Below are 20,010 nucleotides of genomic sequence, written 5' to 3'. Positions count from 1 at the left end.
TACTAGGGTTGTCACGATACCTTCATCCCATTTTATGGTACGACACCAGCTGAAGTGTCACTCTAGACATGATACCACTTACAGTGTTTGGATGCATTGTTACTTGCACAAGTTTGCAATGACAAGCAATCTGTCTGTGCGCCCCCAGATTTTTATTCCCAATAGACTTTTGATAAATTTTTTTGTATCTTTAATAATTAAGGAGTATGTAAAACACTGGCATAAATTACACATTTATGCCTAAATTTGGTCCGTCGAATTGAGTTGCAGATCATTTGCCTGAAACTGAAAACTCTTTCATTATCATTTTCATTATTCTGATTTGGTGCTCAAGAAACATTTTATCATTATTATCAATGTTGATAACAGTTGTTCTTAATAATTTTGTGAAAACCTTTTTACAGTATTTTTGATAAATAGAAAGTTCAAAATTACAGCAATATAAATGTCTATACTGTAACATTTGGTCATTATAGAAGAATTAATTTCTTTAAAAAAAATCTTACTGACACAAACACATTCTCTGTATAATTACCAAACACGATTAAAAGAAAATGCCACGCCATGAGAAACACTCGTGTGAATGACAAGGAACAGAACTTTCTCTTAGTGAAAGTGAGTTTTAAAACACTGTAACACTTTTAAACGTTCCCTTCATCCAGATGAATGGAGTACTTCCATTAAAGGTACAATATGTAGGATTTTTGCAGTAAAATGTCCAAAAACCACTAGGCCAATGTTATATATTTTGTTTAGTTGATTACTTACAATATCCCAAATCTTTCAAACAATTTGTAAATCGTGAGAAAATTGCGATTTTAACCAAGGAAACGGGGCGTGTGAGCAGGGGTGAGGAGTCGCCAGTCAATGACGTCATATCCACGTTACCCTCGGTTTCCGCCAGGTTTGACCTCGTACTGCCATAGTAACCATGGTGACAGGCGTTGACAATTGGCCTGTTTTGCCTAGCAGGACGCTCACGCTGTTGTTGTTTAGTTCAAACATTTTGGACCATGACAAGCAGACTTTGAGACTAAAAGAGGACTAAAACGAAGATCAACATCTTTCGAGATGCCGAGAGCTCCCCGTCTGCGACTAACTTCGACTTGACAGAGACGCGAGGGTTGCATGTACTTTTAGACAGGTGAGCAAATGTACATAAAACAAATGTTATCAATGTTAATCAATGTTGTTTAGTTCAACATGATGAAATGTTAGAATATGATCTGTATGTTATTCTAATGTTGATCTAGCTTAACGTACTTAGTCTCATACAGCCAACACACAACCTAACTAACAACATTTAACACACTCGAATGCCGTTTAGTGTGATAGTGTAACTGTTAGAGCAAGTGAAACAGCGCTGCATTACCTCAAGTTTGATTCGTCTAATAAACTGACCTGTGTGAGTATTAATCCAGCACTTGCGTGTAGTTCGGTGGAATGAATTGTCCTTATTCTTTTATATCCGCGGGACTCGCGTTGCATGTGGCGCTGGTATACATCTAGCAATCGCGCCCTGCTTCATACCACAGTCATGTTAAAACATTAATGTATTCACTCATCCATAAAAGATCCATCAGCTTGACGACAAGATCCATAAATCAGCTTAATGTCGAATATACGTCATCAGTATACGCCTTTGTTATTGTAAGAGGTTAGCGACCCCTGCTGGCGAAAAATCCTTGCATATTGTACCTTTAACAGCACATGAAATACTTCGGGAAAGTTGACATGTCCTACAATGTGACATGCTATACTCCATTTAAACTATTTTATTCATTATGATGCATGTTTTATGATCTCATATTAAATCAGGGAAGACATGCAATATTTGGAGTTCAAAAACTCATTGGTCTCACCACAAGACCACTTTAAATGAAAATAAAAGTGATTAAAATGGCGAAACATATAGACATACAGTAACATTTAAATATAGATTTGAAACAAAAATCTTGATGTTAATTCAAAAGAAAAAAAAGTCCATGGGCATGTGTCAGCTACTCACATACACTTACATATAGACCGTGGGTGGGTTGGAGTGTCATGTGGAATATGCTGTGAATATTCTTACTGAACTATTAATACCCAGCAGCATATCTGGACCAGCACCCCAAACGTCTCTCTCTCTCTGTGTTTCTATCTGGTCTGTGTGTTACCGTATTACTGGATCTCTTTCAAATCTCACATGAATGAACTGGATTAATTAAACACCAACAATCCTCAGAGAAATCTCCGAAACACTCCCTAAACCTCAATGGTGTGCGTGTGTATGCTAAAACAGAGAAAATTTATGCATGTATGTAAAAGTGATTACATTTTATATCACTTATATTGGAAGTCACAAAACATTTACATAGTTGACAGAAAAGACTAAGGAAAAAAAGTATTTCTGCAAATGTGTCCTTCTACTACAGCCATTACAACCCAGCATGACCAACTCACTATTCATTGGTCTCAAACATAAAACATCAACTCACAACTCAACTACATGCATCCTACATCCCACTACATTCTTACAGTGGCCCCAAATACTATCTGAACACTTACTGTACACCACACTTAAAAATGTTCCTTGCAATACATAACAAAATGGCAAACCATGGAGGCATTTATTTAAATTAAATATAATGCAAATAGACTTTTCAAGCAAAAGCATTTCACAAAAAAATAAGTATTCGTGGGTTTTAAATAATAAAACAATAAATGTATTGTTTAAAATTAAGACTAAAAAGTATTTGAATTCATTCTGGTTGTCAAATGTTGGTAAGACATGACAATGTAATCAGCCATGCCTGTGGTTTCTCTTCTAGAACACCTGTGTGACTTCATACATCCGTTTTTTACACAAGCTGGTGCAAAAGTAATTGAAAATTGACTCAGAAAGGTGAAGTTATTTAGCTTTAGCATCATCTGTTTGCAAATGACATTTTGCAAAAACAGTTTGACATCTAGTGCAACAATGGCATTTCAAAATGTATCCAAAAGTCTACAAATACTATTTGGGGCCACTGTATCTATCTTTGAGCTTGATTTAAAATAAAGCATATTTACCAGGTCTCGTCGTTTTTGAACTCTAGTTCACCGTAGGCATCCTCAAAGTCCTCTCCGCCGCCCTTAGCGAGTCCCTCCATTGTGCGGAAAGGAATGATGACTGTCCCTCTAGCTCCTGATGTCCGCAGCACTTTCACTTCCATGATGCCCACACTCTCACTCGCATGCATGGACTCGCTTTCAAAAGTGAAGATGCCTGCGTGGTCATCGTCGAGGATGGTAACTGTGGCAACAGCTGGGAATCCTAACAAGGCCTTTGGGTACGGCAGGCTACTGGGCGACAGCACCTCATCCTCGGTCTCCAGAACACGCACATTACTGAGCCGCAGGAAGAAATGCTCGTCCTCCTCAAAGATGTCGTCATCGATGATGCCAACGGCGATTTCCTTGACAACTTCACCAGGTTTGAACACCACTGTTCCCTCTGTGAACTCATAGTCCGCACCGGCATTCGCAGAGCCATCCTCCGTTTTATAATCCACATAGATTGTATTAGCGATGTCGCCACCTTTACGCATTATCGTGAGTAGAACAGCCCCGCAGTTCTCTAGACACTGGTAAATGGCAGGCTCGAACACAATACGGGACACAAACTCCTCCGGTTCTTCTACATGAACTTCTTGAACACTAGTGCTGCGTTTGGCCTGCTCGGCCACATGCTTCTTGAGGATGTTCCCGGCACCAGTCATCATCCTCGTGGCCTGGATACGATAAAAAGCTCTGCTTTTCTGTTGGTGTGACAGTGCATAATAGTTGGCCATCTCCACTAGCTGGTCCAGTTCCTTCTCCGGGTGTTTCTGCTTCAGGTCCTTCAGGATACGGATCATATCTCTGCGAGACTCGTCCACCTCCTTGCCCTCAATCAGGCCCATCAAGTTACTAGCAGCTCCGCCATCGACAAAATGAGAATTCATCATCTTTCCATCCATTTCAATGCCTTTGGAGCGGTCACCCTCTGTCTCGATAATGACACCTCTGTGCTTGTCCGTGCGATATTTCTTGTGCATGAACTTGTAGAAGAGCAGGCGGCGGTCAGCAACCCAAGCCAGAATGACACAGATGGGGAAAAACGCCAAGGTGAGAAGTCCTTCCCATACTTGGACTACGTTGGGCGAGATGACGGCCAGGATCATGTAGAGCCAGATGTAGGCAAACACGCTCCATGCCGCCGTCACGAAAAACACACGCAGGTGTTTCACCTTTCGGACCTCCCCCTCCGGGATCACAGACACGCACAGGCCAATGATCACAAACATGTTGAAAGCGGCACTGCCTACAATGGTGGAAGGGCCGAGTTCACCGGCATGGAAATCGTGTCCGCAAACTTCGATGACGGAAAGCATGATCTCAGGGGCGGAGGAGCCCAACGCCATGAGCGTGAGGTTGGACACGGTCTCGTTCCACACACGGATTGTCGTGGTTGTCGTCTCACCATTCGGACGCTTGATGATGATTTCCTTTTCCTGGGAGGTGATAACCTCAATGGCAGCCATGAAGCGATCTGCAATAATCGACACCCCCAGGAACATGTAAATCATTGCCACGAAGTACACAATGACCCTCGCGATCTTGTCACCCATGGAAGGGTCCTCAGGGTACCAGATGGGTAAGATGATGCCAGGTTGGCATCGACCCGTCTCCTCGAAGCATGCGGTGGTGTTCAGGGGGGGCGGGCTTGGCGTGACTCGAGCCTCTGCGCAGAGGAAGGTTGCTGCCACGGAGACCACTCCCAACCAGAGGTAGGCAGAAGTCTTTGTCTTTAAGCGATCCATGCACCCTCCTTCACCTCAAGGGTCTGTGATCTCTAGCTGTCCTTCGGGAATCCAGCACTGGGCTGTCTTTGGTTCCACACGCCACCTATGACAGAAGAAAAGCAGATAGTGAATCAGAGAACAAGAAATCGGTACTTCACACCTTCCTAATGACAGAAGAAAGACACCTGACATCAGTGGTCGGGAGCATGAACAGTGCAGATGTAATGTAAGCAAACTCATCTGAGAATTCTGCAAATAAAGCCATCATTCTTTGCTAGACTTGAGAGCAGTGCGTGTGTGATATAATATGGTGAAATACTAAAGGTCCACACAGCAGAAAGCTAAAAGGCCTCACTCAGCAGGTGTAAATGTTGCCAGAATAAGCAATGTCCAAAATGACGCACTGGGAAACATCAACAACAGAGCAAGGGCAGCGTGCTGCTCCGTTCCAACATGCTTCCTATTGAGGCAGCATTTTCAGGCTACTGTTTCAAAAGCTAAATTAATAATGGAGTCTCCCTTTTTGGGGGAAAATACTGGCAAAGAAGCTGGTACGCCCTCAGTAAAAAAAAAAGGCCAAGAAGGGAAGTTAAATAAATACTGAAAAGAATTTAGAAAAAATGGTTTAGGGTAATAATAAAAGGATTTTCCTATATATTTTTGGTGCATATATTTTTTTAGAGTAGACTGCTGTTAGATTAGCAACATGTTAACACCAGTCCCTATTAAAATAGTTAAATAATTTAGAGTGAGAGTGCTACAGTATGTGTGTGGCACCCAGAATTGCTGCCCATGTAGAATATTACAAACAAGATAAAGGGATAGTTCAACCAAAAATGGAAATTCTGTCATCATTTACTCACCCTCATTTCATTCCAAACCTTTATGACTTTCTTTTTTCTGTGGAACACAAAATAAGATATTTTGAAGAACTTCTGATGTACAGAAGAAAGCATATCATACAGGTTTAGAATGACATAAAGGTAAGTAAATGATGACAGGATTTCCAACTATCCCTTTAACTAAGAGGTTACATGATGGTTAAAATGCCGACAATGTAGGCAGTGAGGCGGCTCACTAGGTTGTGTAACAGAGCTTCAGTGTCTGTTCTGGAAATGAAATGTGTGCAGGTTTCACCCAGAGAGCTGGGAATAATTAACTAATATGGACACAGATTATTTCATTACATTTTTATCCCACTGCACCAGTGGAGATGACAGTGTGCATGTGGGAGTGTGTGGGAGCAGCTCTGGTGAATCCACATGGAGATGGAGGTGGTGTGTGTGCAGTTCATTTGCTCTCTCTAACACAGGAACACACTCAGAGGAACTCTGTATTGCTCAGGGCTTGCTCTTTGATAACTGATAATGGATGTCTCATTTAAGTATCAACCAGGTCTTATGTTTCTTATTAAAATTCCTTAGGAGAAATAAAGATTTGACTCAGATATACTACCTTTGAATAGTTTGGGGTCAGTAGGAATTTTTTAAAGAATATTTTATTATTAATACTTTTATATAACAAGTATGCATTAAATTGATCAAAAGTGGCATTTATAATGTTACAAAAATATTTCTATTTCAAATAAAAGCTGTTCTTTTGAACTTTGTGTTTCATCCTAAAAGTTTTTTTCACTGTTTTAAAATGTATTAGGTGGAACAACTGTTTTAAACATTGATAAATAGAAATGTTTCTTGAGCACCAAATAAATCAGCATATTAGAATGATTTCTGAAGGATCATGTGACACAGAAGACTGGATCAATGATGCAGAAAATTCAGCATTGCAATCAGAAGAATAAATTACATTTTTATAAAATATTAAAAATATTAAATTAAAATTTAAATTGTAATAATATTTCACAATATTACTTTTTTCTGTATTTTTGATCAAATAAATGCTGCCTCGGTGAGCATAAGAGACTCTTTCAAATACATTTAAAAAAATCTTACCAACCATAATTTGGTCATGAGAGAATCTAATGAGAAATGTTTGAGTATGTACTGACTCTCTGACTTTTTAAATGCAGACTTAGGTCTCTTGGCAAATATAAGCATAGTCTCAAGAGAAGAGAGAGATCTTAATTTGTCAAAGTCTGTATTTAATCTTAATTCTTCCTTCCTCCAAATTAAAGAACCAATAGACTAAAAATAACCATTAATTAACCAGAATCATTAAATATATTCCAGCAACTAACATTCAGAAAGCAGTTTAACTATGTTGCATGATCAAACCCCCAAAACTCATGCACCAAAAATATGTTGCAAGAGAGATGCATGAACATGCAAGGATGCAACACACTATGGACTATGCAAGAGCCATCAGGCTAGACCTGATTATAGTAAGTAAATCAAAAACTCTCACACTCACACATATGCAGTGGGCTGTAAGTAAACAGCACAGTGTAGAAACAGAAGGCCTAATGAGGAAAAACTGTTTTGTAAAGCAAAAGAGCCCAGCCTGAAGCCTTGAGCTGCCCCCCACAACTCTCTCTCTCTTACAAGCTAAACCCTCCTCTCTGTCTGCACTACCATATACCATATATCAAAAATGGAGGAAGAGGAGGGTGATTGTAGTCACATGTTGGTGCCTGACTCACTCCTAGTTTTCTAATCTAAACGCCGTTTCAGTTTGAATTCTTATCCCTTGACGTCTGTGATTTCATGACCCGACCCGACGTGTTTATTACAGAGATGGGTGTGTTTTTTTTAGATGTGTTTAACAGAAGGTCATGTGCTATGCTTGCGTGCATCACGTATGACGTATGTCTTTTAATTTATTATTTGTTGATTTAATTTTTTTATTATAAAAAAACGTATTTAAAGCGGCACTATGCAGTTTTTTTAGCTTAACTGAACAGCTTCGGAGTTATTGGAATGGTTATATGACTCTTTTCGGGCTGAATGGTGGCCATCGGACCTGCGTTTCCAGAATGGCGAAAAAAACGAAGAAAGCGCAGTCGGAAGAGTCTAGAAAAAGGTAACGAGAATCTGACAACTCGAGGAACCGGACAAGAGCCCCACTCGGTCAGGCTTTCACTGTTAAAGTTGAGTCCTGCGATTATCATGAGAACAGTTGTCAATATCTCACATAATTATCGCGTGAGTGGTATTAACGACAGTAACGTTAAATACAAGTACTCTACAGCGACTCTAGGGGTCGCTGTTTGACAAAAGCGGAAATCCTCCATAGTGGCGCTTTAAATAAACTTCACGAGTTTATAGCAGTGTCTGTTAATACAGTTTTTTTACAATCGCTATGACAATTTTTTCAATACTTTTAACAAATTTCCTAAACTCTTAACGCACCAACACACCTACAACACACAATTGGCAAAACAGTTAATGTCATGCTCAAAATCGTAAACTAAACTCCAACACTAATTTTCAAAATACAATAATACACTAGCAACAATACACTATGTCTACCAAAACACTGCAAACATGTCTCAAAATCAAATAATTTTTCAAAACACTAACATATGTTCTCGTCCAACAGGAAGATTTAGTCAATCATAGCACAATGTCATAAAAACACTAACATTAGATGGAATTACAGAAACTGCATTATTTTATATGTCAGGTATGCCCTTATACAACAGACAGTATCTTGTATTGATCATAGATTGTGTTTTGCACTGCAGTTTCTTTTGAAGCCTCTCACCATTTTTGTTTTGTTGGGTTTAGGTCTTTTGTTGCAGAAATTCAATACTGTAAAATACAGAGGATATATGTGTTTCAATTCCCAATATAAACAGCTTTTTACACTGACTTTAGCCTGTAAGGTTAGGTTTAGAACATGGTGTTATCTGTTCTGACATACAGTTTTAAAGGACTGGTAAATTTGCCAGTAAAAATCCATTGTTTTGGTCTTGTTTGAGCTTGTGTGTAAAATAAGTTGAAGCATTTTAAATTTGTGTTAATTGTATGCATTTTGTGATAAAGCAACATGAAACGTGTTAATAGTATAGCTTACACAGACGGATATAGTGCTAACTGTGTTAAGAGTTTAGGAAATTTGTTAAAAGTATTGAAAAAATTGTCCTAGCGATTGTAAAAAACTATAATAAACTTGCATAAATTAGTATTTTTGCATTAATTCGTATTTTGAACAATTTAAAATTTGTTAAAATATATGTGGAAACAATATCAAAAAGTTCAAACTTAAAAGCAAGGAAAACTCTACAGCTGTTTAATAGGTTTAATTTTTAAGTTCTTTTAATGTAAAATGCCTTTCTCTTCTTTTTTTTCTTTCTGTTTCTCATGTATTTAGTTTTTTACCCCTGACATGTATGGTTATAATGTACTCTTGTATGTACAATATGTTTTGTTCTTATTAACATTCAATAAAAAATGTGAAAGCGATCATGGAGCCCTTAAAAAGACATGGTGAAGAAAAATAATGAGATGGGAAGAAAACTTATTTGGCATTGCTTTCGCATTGTCTCACAAATGTTTTGCTTTCCCCCAGAAACTTTGCATTCAATCGCAAAACCTTTCCAAAACTGTTCTTTGCAAATGAACGCAAAGTTCTCAGGGGAAAGCAAAATATTTGCGAGAGAATGCAAAAGCATTGCCAAATAAGTTTTCATCCCATCTCATTCTGTCACAGTCACGTTCAGTTTGTTTTGTTTTCATTCATGTCATGTGTTCCCTTTGTTCTAGTTTCCCGCCAAAATCTGTCACCATGGACACTAACACCATTCTTCACAGCTGTTCGTTGTTTTAGTTAATCATCACTGTGTATTTAAGTTCCTCCCTTTGTCCTGTTCCATTGTCGGTTGTTGTTTGTGTTACACACTGTTGCGCCTGTTGGCATGTTATTCTCATTCTGCAAATAAATCCTACGGTAATTCATTCTCATCTCCGTCATTGGTCCCCATGTAACAGACACACAGTAAAAAAAGTAGTTGTTTTAGCTTAAAGTGTTTGTTCTGCCTTAATTTTAAGTTTAGTCAACTTAAAATGTGAAATTGTACTAAGTGACAACTTAGATATTTGAGTTGACTAAGCTTAAAATTAAGGCAGCATAAATGCTTACTTTTTAAGTTGAAACAAAAAATGTTTTACAGTGCATTTTATTTATTCACCATGTCCCTTTAGGGGGTCTGTAATTTATTAATTTTATATATATTTTTTTGTCAGATACAATCTGAATTAAAACTAAATGAAAGCATGCAGAAGATTAGTGCACAAACACACAAGGAAAAGAGTTAGGATAACAACATCAGCAATCACAGACATTCGCAATCAGACGAGATTAGATTTCTCAGAGAATCGTTGAGATTGGCAAAAAACAGTAGGTAATTTGCTCTTGAATTTTTATAGAGGCTATGTGAGGAAAAACACAGACTTGGGAAATTTGGACTGGATTAAAATCATGTCGATGAAACATGAATTTCTCTAACGTCCCCCTGGAAAACTAGTCCCATCCCGAATATAGGGCTTTTGATAACACTAATACACATTCATTTTGATTACATAATAATGTCAATAAATAGCCCTTTGGCACCTGTAGTCTAGATTTTTTTTTTTTTAGTATCAATCAAGGTTAGTACACAACAGACCCATTAAAAAACAGTTCAGAGATGCAATGTTTTCATAGTTTGTGTTGTTCCTCATCGATGCAAAGTTATCCCAAAATGACAAGCATTTAAACTCCACTTTGCCTAAGGCGTTTCCAAACTTTTGAAGAGCACTGTATGACATTTAAAGGGACAGTTCAGACAAAAATGAAATACGGCCATCATTCACTCACCCTCATGTTGTTTCAAACCAAATCCGAACACAAAAGATGATATTTTGAAGAATATTGGGAATCGAGCAGTTTTGGTTACAATTGACTTCTATTGTATGGACAGAAAAACACATTGAGACATTTCTCAATTATCTTTATGTTGTTTTTTTCTAAAGAATTTTCATTTTTAAGCAAACTATCCCTTAGTCATGATGAGTCAAAATGATTTATTGTGGTAATCGACTGCTGTTGAAAGAACTGTTATGAATCTGACATTTAAATACCGTATGGGTACAGAGATGCTTCAACACCAGGCCGCAGTGGTCTACCATACATCTAAGCACGATGTGTGCCTGTAATTGAGAAGAAGTTCTGGAAGTAGCAAGCCAATTGATTTTGGATGATTACATTTAGACTGATGTGATTTAGACTGTGTGTGTGTGTGTGTGCGTGCGTGCGTGCGTGTGTGTTTTGTGAAACCCACTATTGATAAGTTTGAGATCTGGGGAAAATTAGTCACAGCAGGTTGTGGGTGATAGTCTGGCATAACTCTAATTTACTACAGACACACTACCACACACACACACACACACACACACAACCTTGTCTGTGTCTGTGTAACCTCTCTTCATCCTTAGCCGTTACTTTTAAGACACTAAACACTGGGATTCGAGATTCACTTTCCTGCAAAATTGTACCTTGTTCAACCTTGATCAAACTCACCTGCCTCTAAGTTTCTAGTAATCCTGAAGACCTCCATTATCTTGTTCAGGTGTGTTTGATTAGGGTTGGACTAAAACCTGGAGGGCCAGAGTTGAGAACCCCTGCACTAGAACATGTCCCTCACACTTACAGGGCAGGCATCAGCAGCAAACAATCCCAAACAACAACATTTAGAAGAAGCTTTAAAACAAGCTGCTCCTCTGAGAGCGTAAACAAAAGTGTGTGTCTGAGGCGGCTCTGTGTAGCATTATATCCGACTAGCCGCTGAGTGTCTGAATATCCGTCTTTTCCCTGCACATGAAGTCAGCACCTGTTACCATAGCAACACCCTGGAACGCGTGGGACAGGAATATTTTTATGAGTCTCTGAAATCATGCTCGTAAAAATCAAACAAATCTCGGATGTGTATGCGTTTTGGGCCATGGCGAGGGATTGTATCTGCTCATCAGAGAAACTGAATCTCATCCAATGGACCACAGTGACCAGGCAGTTTATTTACAGCAAAACAACCAAACTATCACACAGCATTAACATCAGTGTATAGCGAGCATCACATGCAGTTGACATGACGTAACGGTTGTTTCACTACTACTGCTGAATTTATATACATGCAAATGCACAAGAATTTACATAGAATTTTTATTTTTTACTGCTTAGCAAAGTTAAAAATGTATAGGAACTTATATAACCAAAATACATTTGACAAAAACCGAATCTAAGCCTCACAGATTGACCTCTTTGCAAAAAGCGGAGAAAATCGCATTTTTGTCAAAGACTACATCCGGATCGGATTCAGAACAATGATCAAAACATAGATGGAGTAGATTGAATCCATCAATACCCCCAAAGCTTGAACATTCTTTACCTCTAACTGGGTTTAAATTTCATTCAGTAACTTCAGGAAGTTTTGATTTAAATGCTGTGTAATGTATGATGATTGCGTTATTTGACATGTGCATAAGCAATGCTTCTATCGCTTGTTTCTGCTTCTTCGGCTGTGTTTGGAACCAGAGATTCTCTTCTCGTTCAGAAGATGCGTGATAGAACCTCTGTTTAAAAGTGAAAACATGGATTGGCGGAAAATTCTGGGGAAGCATTGTGTCATAAATGACGGAGAATTCCGTCAGTTGTGGGAAAAGAATTAACGTGCCCCATTATGCTTTTTCAAATATTACCTTTCATGCAGTGTGTAATAGTTGTACACACTGCACCGGCGACCGGCCGGTCAGTCTTACATATTCCGATTATTTTGCCGGTCAAATGCAATCGGGCGCCACATGATTAACATCGCGCAACATCAGAATCACACGTGCGCACGGAATGCACATGTAGGAAACCTCGTGAATTATGGCCGTTTCACACAGCAAACATGAGCAGCGCGGGTTCTTTTTTCTTCCGGCGTGCAAAAAGTCTATTTTTGCTGTGCTGCTCGCGCTCAATTAAAGTGATTGTTTAGCCTGGCTGGACATGTGGCAGACGAGAGAACTGTTTGCGAAATAAAACTTCCCATTGATGTACAAGTGATTGCAATAGGCCTGTGTGTGTGTGTGTGTGTGTGTGTGTGTGTGTGTGTGTGTGTGTGTGTGTGTGTGTGTGTGTGTGTGTGTGTGTGTGTGTGTGTGTGTGTGTGTGTGTGTGTGTGTGTGTGTGTGTGTGTGTGTGTGTGTGTGTGTGTGTGTGTGGTATTTAGGTACAAGGCGGTATTTATTTTATTTTTATTTGCTATTTATATATTATTTTATTGCCATTACCTGTTTTCATACTGAAGTTTAGTTTCTTAAATAAGTAAATATATCACTTTTTTTTTAGTTGAATATGTGGAAATGAAAATGTTTTTTCCATACCATAACACTGCACTTAGATATGTGTGGATTTCCCACACCAGGAGTAATAATTTATATAGTTCTATTTTATTTATTTTGTTCAAAAAATTTTCAATGTTCTATGTAAAATGTTCTATTAAAGAAAATATAGTAAATAAATATTTGTGTTTGCTGTAAAGTGGTTAGAAAAAATTAAATCGGAATCGGCTAAAATCGGTATCGGCAGGCCAAACTCATGTAAAATCGGAATCGGCTTAGAAAATTGTAATCGGTGCATCTCTAGTGATAAAGTAACAAATTTGGCTGCCCGCAATCAACACTGTAATTGTAGCTGAGGCCTGGAAGAGTTTGGTTCGTGTTGCCGACATGTTTTCAGTGCTGCAAATCCACTTTTCAGGCTTTTTTTAAATCACAACAGACTGGGCTGTCTGACCAATCAGAGCAGAGTATGCTCTCAGAAAGACGGGAAAAAAATTAAAGGGTTTTTTTGACATTGGATGCCTGAAAACCTATTGTAAGAGACCTTCAAAACAAAATTAGGAACCTTTAAAGTAGCATAATAGGGGCACTTTAAATAGGTGGACAGCATGCAACAAAATATTTTTACTTTGTATTTTTACCTTTTATTTTTGGAAATTGCACCGAACTATTCATTGGTGAATTGGACTGATCCGACTGTATCTGTTCTCGAGTCAACAACTGATTCAAATTATCCGGTCAAAGCAAGTCTGACTCAAAATGTGCCAAGAACGTGAATTCCTAAGAACTTGAGTGCACATGCGAAAAGTAATTTACTAATCCTGAATTTTAGGATTTATTATTGTAAATGAAAATCATATTCAGGTCACGACTGTCAGTTGTTTCTGAAATAAATCTGCTCTAAAAGCATAATGCAGAAATGCATAAAATGCTTGAATGTGCATATTTGTGCATTACTGTTTGAACAGAGTAGGTTTTATGTCAAAACTAAACAACATTAAAACATTGCAAATTAATGCCCATGCATCTTATCAAGTGATATAAAACTAGTATGTTTGCATACCGTTCAGTTCTGCTTAAAACGTTAACACATATGACGTCTGTGACGTCTGTTTTTATATTCAGGGCCCGTCGAACACAAAGGTGCGAGGACCCTCTCACAATTGCTCCATTTATGTGTGCTTATATTTGTCAACACACATTTACACACATTTTGTTTTTCCTCATTTCCTCATTGTTATTTTCACTTGTTTGACCACTTGAATTGTCAGTAATTATCAGTAGGGTAGCTATCAATGTATGACAAGTTTTGGTAATAAAATAAAACGTTGTTTTTTTAGTGTCTGAATAATATTCCTTATTGACTAGTGCTGACTGCTTGAAAATACATAATTTATAATGATGCCAGACTGAGCTGTAACCTAAAAGCTCTATCTGTGTGTCTAGCAGTACATTCAAAAAACAAGTACTTTTGTACTTTCCCTCAATACTTAATACTTTTACTGGAGTAATATTATATTAGGTACTTTTACTCAAGTTCTTGATTGATGTACTTCGTCCACCGCATGCTTACATTTTTAATAATGAGGGAAATGAACTAAAAACCTTCAGATCAAGGCATTATATTGCAAGTAGCTGCTCAGAGGACTGAAAGGAAACATCTCCTTGCCAAACACCCACACAGAAAACCTCAGGAGATCTTCTGCTCTGGTCAAAAGCACTCATATGTGTGTCAGAGTATAATCCCAATTTGACCCTCCAAAAGCATATTGTAATAAAACCACAATTTGATTCCCCAAGTCTCAAGCTGCAGGTCTCCTGTGTGTGTGTGTGTGTGTGTGTGTGTGTGTGTGTGTGTGTGTGTGTGTGTGTGTGTGTGTGTGTGTGTGTGTGTGTGTGTGTGTGTGTGTGTGTGTGTGTGTGTGTGTGTGTGTGTGTGTTGAGGCACTCTTGGTAGTACGCAAACACACTTTAGAACATGAAAAAGATCTTATACATTATTCCAAATACACCCATGAGAAGGCAGAGTGCTGACAGAGACGACAACACACACGCATACCATCTCTTTCACTCTCTCAGCATCAGAGTCAATGCCAGCATGAAAAAGTAACGCACTAAAAATACAGTAAAGAGACGACACACACACTTTCACACAGCATTGCTTGGAAAGCCCACACAGAGAGCAAGTAGCTCTTCCACTCTTACAATTACACATTTCTTCTTTTATCCTGCTCCTGCTCACGATCTGTTTTTCTCACGCTTCCTCTGTCAGAAGTACATGCGTGATTCTCACTATCATCATATCATGTCTTTTGGGGTGAGTTGATGAGAATTTTTATGACTGTATAACTTTCTTCTGTGTGGGAAAAAAAGATATTCTGAAGTATATTGTGGTCCAAACATCATGGGACCAGTGTTATTTTAGTAGTATCTATAGAGGTAGTTCGTAGTTGAACCCGCCCATGGCTTGGCACGCATATTGCAGATTAATTGCAAAGTTTAACCATCATAGAGTGAAAATTTATCATTTGCCTATTTTGTCATGCCAATTTACACATTCAAGCGATTTTAAACCATTCCAGCGCTAGAGAACTAAATTTGTTACCCGAGCGTTGTTATCTGTGCGCACAGCTACACACACACACACACACACACACACAGAGGCGTGAACACCGAATCGTTTAGTTTTTTTTATCTTCCTGGATCCTAGATTTAGTCATTTTTGTCAGTTATTTTTAACATTCCCTATCAAGCTTTAATTTAGTTTTAGTCATTTTAATACTTCAATTTACAGTTATTTATTTCAGTTAGTTTCCAAGGCTACATTTCTTATTTTTTCATCTTAAGTTTTTCATCTAATATTATTTTTATTTGATCCATTTTATTTTATTTTAAATTAGTTTTAGTTAACAATAACAATAGGGATACGCCGATATGAACATTTTGCCCGATATCAATAATTCTTTATATTTGAAAGCCAATAACCGATGTATTGGCCGATAAATCTAAATCCAAATTTTTCTATAATTTTTGAGAGCCTGATTACAAAAACAAAAGTCTCACCATTAAAAGCCATGTCCCAAGCACACAATTACAATGTTCTCATTATAATTTTATGTAGCCTATATGATAGCACATGTTGCACTTAACTGTATTTTCCTTTTTTGAAGTGATTCCAATCATATTTCAAACAATTCAAAACCATAATTTAGAACCAGTGCGCATCTGAAGTGGCTCAGCAAAAAAAAAAATCCATTATTTATTGACTTGGCCAAAAGTTCTTATTAGGCCGATAATGTTAACATTAAAAATGAACATATATCGGCCGATATATCGTGCATCCCTAAATAACAACACTCCTTGACTTTTTGTATGGTCACAAAAAACACATGAGACATTTTCAAAATATCTTCTGTTGAGTTCCACAAATATGCAGATTTGAAATAACATGAGGATGGCTAATGATGCCAGAATTTTAAAAAATTGTAAACGATCCCTTTAACTACTTTTAATTATGAATAGCTTACAGCTTGGAAAGCCAGCCAATACCAGTTTCGAGAGTCCTACAACGAAACTCAACAGATTAAACTATGAGCCGTTGGCAATATCTGGATCCGATCACACAGATGGTGGGTTTGAATCTCATTCACACTATGATCAGGTCAGATCTCTTAAGAAACATGACTGGCAGCATTTCAGGGTGGTGAGCCAATCGTGGGTAACCTCCTTTCCACCACCTCAGCTGTTCCCATGGCAATGAGATGCCTGTGGGTTACAGGCTAATACGATCATGTAGATCTCAGCATGCGTTAAAGCACCTCGTTGGCACCTGTAAGCAATGGGCAAATAGCAAATAGATCCCTTGATGTGTTTCGGAGGACACAAATTCTCCACGACAAGGACTTACTAGTAAACGGGCCACACGCTAGGCATAAATCGTGGGAAAAAAGTATGTTTGGAAACTTCTGTCCTCACTCCTCCGCTCTCTCCCTCTCGTATATCACACCTCAGAACCTTCAGCAAATCCGTTCATACGCAACTGTTGACAACTGCCGCTGAGAGGCATCTTAGTGTTCTCACTTCAGACAATAAATAGACAACAAATATTCACACAAAAGGCCTAGGAACAACTCAGGCTAATTAACATACTAATGAGGCCTATAAGCTAACGAATTTTGTGTGCTCATTAGAGAAAAAATTGGAGGCAGTCAGCCATGCTCTGAGTGTGTATACAAATGTATGTATTTTCATCATCATACACACTCACACGCACAAACAACAAATCTAAATACAACACAAATGCACAAAAGCTAGTTTGCCACTGGCAGCATATCTGTTTCCCAGAGTTCTGACTTCCACCGATCTGGAGAAGAAGTACACGTCTCTCAGGGTAACAGGAGACAGGGCGAACTAAAGACACCCTCTAACACCAGCCTCCCCCCACCCTATTTTAAGAAATGCCCAGTTGGGCTGACACCTGATAGGGATATAAACAGAGTGTAGGACAGTGTGGCAGGTGGCAGCTGTCCTGAATTAATCACATATCTCAGCAAATTCTCTTTACCTGTTCGGACCCCCAAAAAGAACATGAGGAACTCGGATGACTAACTCTACAATCCCATATGTACATCTTACAAAACCCCTCTGCCTCATGTATGAGTTTTACAGTCATGTTAGTCACATAAATGCAGCTCGAGGGACCAAATCTGATGTGCAGGATGGTGGGATTCTGTGAAAGCATCACGTGCTTGAGCTCGGAACCAGAGGGACGTGCAGATACGTAGGGTATACGTTGAAACACAAGAAACGCACACATATCCTCCGTTGAACGGCAAATGGAGGAGGAACCGTCAACAACACTTATCCTCGTAAGTCGTAAGTGATAGGGATGGGAATTGTAAAGAACTTAATGATGCTGGTAGTAGTTCCGATTCATCTAACGTTTAAAGCATTTTTAGTGCTTTTAAGGAAAAATATATTTATAAGAAATAATTAAATTTACTACCCTCAGCAGTCTAATGCATAAAGCAGTAGGCTACATTATTAAATTAATAACTTGGGGCTCTGTAAGCGAGTCAATAAATTCACTAATGGCTACGAGTGATTCATGTGTTTTTGACTCACTAAAAAGAACCGGCTCATAAGAGTCATTCGTTCGGGAATCAAACTACCTTGGCCGTGCTGTAGGCTACGTTTTGGATTCACCAAGAACCACCGGCTCAAAAGAGTCATTTGTTTAAGAATCGGGCTACATTGGTCACTAGGTTCAGTGCCACTGAATAGTGGTGAAGAAACACTGTCAAGTGTATTTTAGTACGGTGATCTGTCCGCATCAGCGGAAAAATGCATGTCAAAAAAACCGAATGTAAGAAAAATCCTTCGTTTTTTAACTGGAACAGGTTTTTAGCCATGTGTGTCTCATACTTCACCATGAACTAAATACACATATTTTATCGTTAATATAAAGGCATCCCGATAATGGTCCTTTCAGTAATCATTTCAAAGACGAATTCAGCACTGACAGACAGTGATTATTTTACGGTGACAACATGATGGAAATGATTCCGTGACGCAAATTTGGAGACATTCTCTCTCCACCACAGTTGCACGTCGCGCTGATCACAACCACTCCGAACAGCTCCTGCCGTTTACCGAGTCAAATTCGCAACATTCCAACTCTTAAATAAAGCCGGCGGCGCCTCGAACTGCACTAATTATCGCTGACTAACCAATAGCGACGCACAAACGTATTGAATGGAAGGTACGTACCTGTGATTTGAGCAAATGAGGAATGCTTTCCTCCTAAATGATTTTCGGTAACGCCAAATATTTCAGCCAGATCAGTTTCCTCTTCGTTAGCGTGCAGCTGCCTGCTCCTCGGTGTCAGAAATACCCCAGGGCCGCTTTCGCCCTCCTCACTCCTGCGCACACGCACACACACACGGACCGACTGCCGGTGCCTCTGCCCAGTTCCGGCAGATCGATGGAACCGGTGAAGTGATGCCTCTTTCCCTCGCGCGTCTCTGATGGATGCGCCGGTCACCGGGGCTGTCAGCGCGCGCTCAGATCGAAGCGCCGTTGAAAAATGGAACCTTGGAATCCATGTGATCGGTTTTTCCGCGAGCCCCGAGCAACAGCGGCGAACGAACGCTCGCTCGCGCCCCCTCCTCTCTCTCTCTCTCTCTCTCTCTCTCTCTCTCCCTCTGCCCGTCTCACGTTATAGCGCAGGAAACAAGTTGGTGTTCTCACAACCGAGCGGGCTTCGTTTCATTTCATGACCAAGCATCCCGATTCAGCACCAGTGCAACCGCTGCTCTGTGAAACCTTCCCTCTATCAGCATCTGTGGGTTTCATCTGCAGGCATCACAAACCTCTTGCTTAGTTACCGCTTCATTTGATAACTCAGCTGAGAGACTGCTCGATTTTTTCCTGGATCACGAGAGGGACAATTTTAAGATGGCAAAAATTGAGAATTAAAGTCGCCCCCCCGCCCCCAAATCTCCGCCTCCCTTCTCCAGATTTCGGCTTGGAAACACACCCTCCACCGAACGCACGCGGACACACGCGTCTACGTCATCGCATCAGCTGGGACTCTGAAGATGCACCATAATTCATGTGCATGTAATATCACATCTGCGCGCGTTTCTTGAATCATTGTTAAAATGCCACATATGATCATATGTGGAATAATTACATGGAGCAGGAGGTCCAAATATTTGGTCTAGAGAGCCTTTATTTTGCATGCTGTCCATGTTGTCCTTCAGCTTTCACCTGTGCACCTAAAATTATACTCCACAAAATGTGCTTTTTTTAAAAATTATTTTAGATATTAAATTAGATTACACTATCACATTCTGCACTATAGACTGATACATCAGCCAGGCCGGATCATCAAATATTGCCATTTTGAAACTGTAGCGAATAACAGAAATGGCCATCCT

General features: G+C 39.2%; 1 protein-coding gene across 4 annotated transcripts in view; it reads right to left on the bottom strand.

The window, feature by feature from the left end:
• Positions 1 to 19,615, bottom strand: part of slc8a3 (solute carrier family 8 member 3) — a 59,274-nt gene extending 39,659 nt beyond the window's left edge. The window contains exons 1-2 of one of the 4 annotated variants that reach the window (XM_077236532.1): positions 18,839 to 19,615; positions 3,055 to 4,911 (exon numbers count right to left, since the gene is read on the bottom strand). In XM_077236532.1, the coding sequence (XP_077092647.1) occupies positions 3,055 to 4,826 (1,772 nt within the window). In that variant the 5' untranslated portion in view covers positions 4,827 to 4,911; positions 18,839 to 19,615. The remainder of the gene's footprint in view (positions 1 to 3,054; positions 4,912 to 18,838) is intronic. The other 3 variants (XM_077236531.1, XM_077236529.1, XM_077236530.1) reach the window with 3 other exon arrangements.
• Between the last annotated feature and the right edge of the window lie 395 nt (positions 19,616 to 20,010).

The sequence above is a fragment of the Siphateles boraxobius genome, unplaced genomic scaffold, assembly GCF_051911475.1.
Source record: "Siphateles boraxobius isolate OS27281-9 unplaced genomic scaffold, OSU_SipBor_1 20, whole genome shotgun sequence".
Lineage (NCBI taxonomy): Eukaryota > Metazoa > Chordata > Actinopteri > Cypriniformes > Leuciscidae > Siphateles > Siphateles boraxobius.
This window is presented reverse-complemented; position numbering and strand designations above follow the sequence as displayed.